The following is a 1,733-nucleotide window of genomic DNA, read 5'->3' as shown; positions in this document are numbered from 1 at the left end:
GGGGCGGGGGGGGCACCTGGCAGATGGTGCAGGGGCACGGCAATCCCGCCCAGTGCTGGAAGCCGCTGCCCAGCTGCAGGCCCGGGGGGGTCGAGGGGGTCTTGAGCAAGGAGTGGGGGGGCCGGATGGTGCCGAGGGCCGGCAGGGAGGCGGGCAGCGAGGTGGGGGTGCTGGCGGAGGACAAGGCACTGCCRAGGATGGGGTGCACCTGGTGCACGGCGCTGGCGGCGTGCGGCGGGTGCCCAGCCGAGTGTCCCATCGTGCCACAGTGGAAGGCAGAGTGGTGCCCCCCGTAGATCTCCCCCACCAGCCTCTTCATCTCCTCCAGGGAGCTGGTGAGCATCAGGATATAGTTTCTGGCTAGCAGGAGGGTGGCGATTTTGGATAGTTTCCGCACGGAAGGTCCGTGGGCATAGGGCATCACCTCCCGCAGCCCGTCCATGGCGAGGTTGAGGTCGTGCATCCTCTTACGCTCCCGCCCGTTGATCTTCAGCCGCAGCTGCTGCAGGTCCTGCTCCGAGAGCTGCTTCTTGATTTTGTACTTGCTGCCTTCCCCTCCGGCCTTGGAGCCGGTCCTGGAGAGGCCTTCCCCAGACATCTTCTGCACCAGGTCGTTCTGGGTGGAGGAGACAGAGTTGAGCCGGCTGTCTTGGTGGTGGTGATGGTGGTGGTGGTGGTGGTGGTCTCTCAGGTACATCTCATCCATGTCTGGCGAGGAAGCTCTGCTGGAGACAGAGCTGGAGTCAGAATTCATTGTATTCAGGCTTCTGAGCAAGAAACTCTTCCCTGCTCTGGAGGTGGCGGAACAAGACAAGTCTCCTTTAAAAAACAACGAAAATGAAATGAAAAATAAACAAACAGATGACAGGCTCTGTGAGGAAAAGACTCAAAACACTAGAGGAAGAAGAAAATGCCCCTCAGCCCCCTCTCTCTCCAAAATGTCCCTCTCTCTCTCCCCCTGGTTATTCAGCCTGTTTACAGGATGGCTAGTTAGTGTATGCTTGGACTAACCTCAGCCTGAAAAAGAGGGGCTTTTATAGAGCTGCAGCAGAGAGCAGAGACAAAAGGAGCCCTCCTATGTGTAATGGTCTAGTTAGGATGACGTGCCATTATTCAGGGCGGTGCGCTTTGACTGTCCCATTTAGCAAGGACCCCTATTCATATTCATTGTGGTGCCACCCGGGACACCTCAGCCATGGACCATCAGGAGTCAAGGAGACACAAAACCCCTCTGATTGACACCACACACTCATCGCTCCGTGTGCACGCCATCTCCTCCCCCTGCCCCTAATTTCCAATATAAAACCGCATCCCGTCTACAGTAGGGAGGCCGGGGGCTGCGCGGGGGATGTGTGCCTGCGCGGGGCCGGTGGGGAAAGCCCGGCCCCGGGCGGCAGMGGGCAGGAGCAGCCCGGGGAAGTCCCTCCGCCCGCCGGGGGGGGGATCAGTCCCCCCTGTCCTGCAGCGTGCCCGGCTCCAGGTGCTGCTCCCCGCTTTGTTTTCGTTTCCCTCCCCCTCCCCCGGTCCCCCCCGTCTAGGGTTTCTTGTGTGGCACCGGCTCTCCCTCGCTTTGCCGGGCTCTTTGCAATTGGCTCGTACCTGGCTCGCCGCTTTGTTTAAAGGAGCGATAACTAGCGGCGCGGGCGGCCCGCGCGCAGCCTCCGCGGAAAGATGCGCGCTGGGAAACCCGCCTCCCTCCGGGCGAGCGGCTCCCTGTGAACCGGCGGCGCAGC

At 61.2% G+C, this 1,733-nt stretch overlaps 1 protein-coding gene across 1 annotated transcript in view; it reads right to left on the bottom strand.

The window, feature by feature from the left end:
• The window catches only part of OLIG3 (oligodendrocyte transcription factor 3), a 7,115-nt gene extending 6,361 nt beyond the window's left edge, over positions 1-754 (bottom strand). The window contains exon 1 of the mRNA XM_026076231.1: positions 6-754. Within this exon, the coding sequence (XP_025932016.1) occupies positions 6-754 (749 nt within the window). The remainder of the gene's footprint in view (positions 1-5) is intronic.
• Between the last annotated feature and the right edge of the window lie 979 nt (positions 755-1,733).

Source organism: Apteryx rowi, unplaced genomic scaffold (assembly GCF_003343035.1).
Source record: "Apteryx rowi isolate R43461 unplaced genomic scaffold, aptRow1 scaffold_429, whole genome shotgun sequence".
NCBI classification, from domain to species: Eukaryota; Metazoa; Chordata; class Aves; order Apterygiformes; family Apterygidae; genus Apteryx; species Apteryx rowi.
Note: the sequence above shows the minus strand (reverse complement) of the source record. Positions and strands in the feature narration are given on the sequence as shown.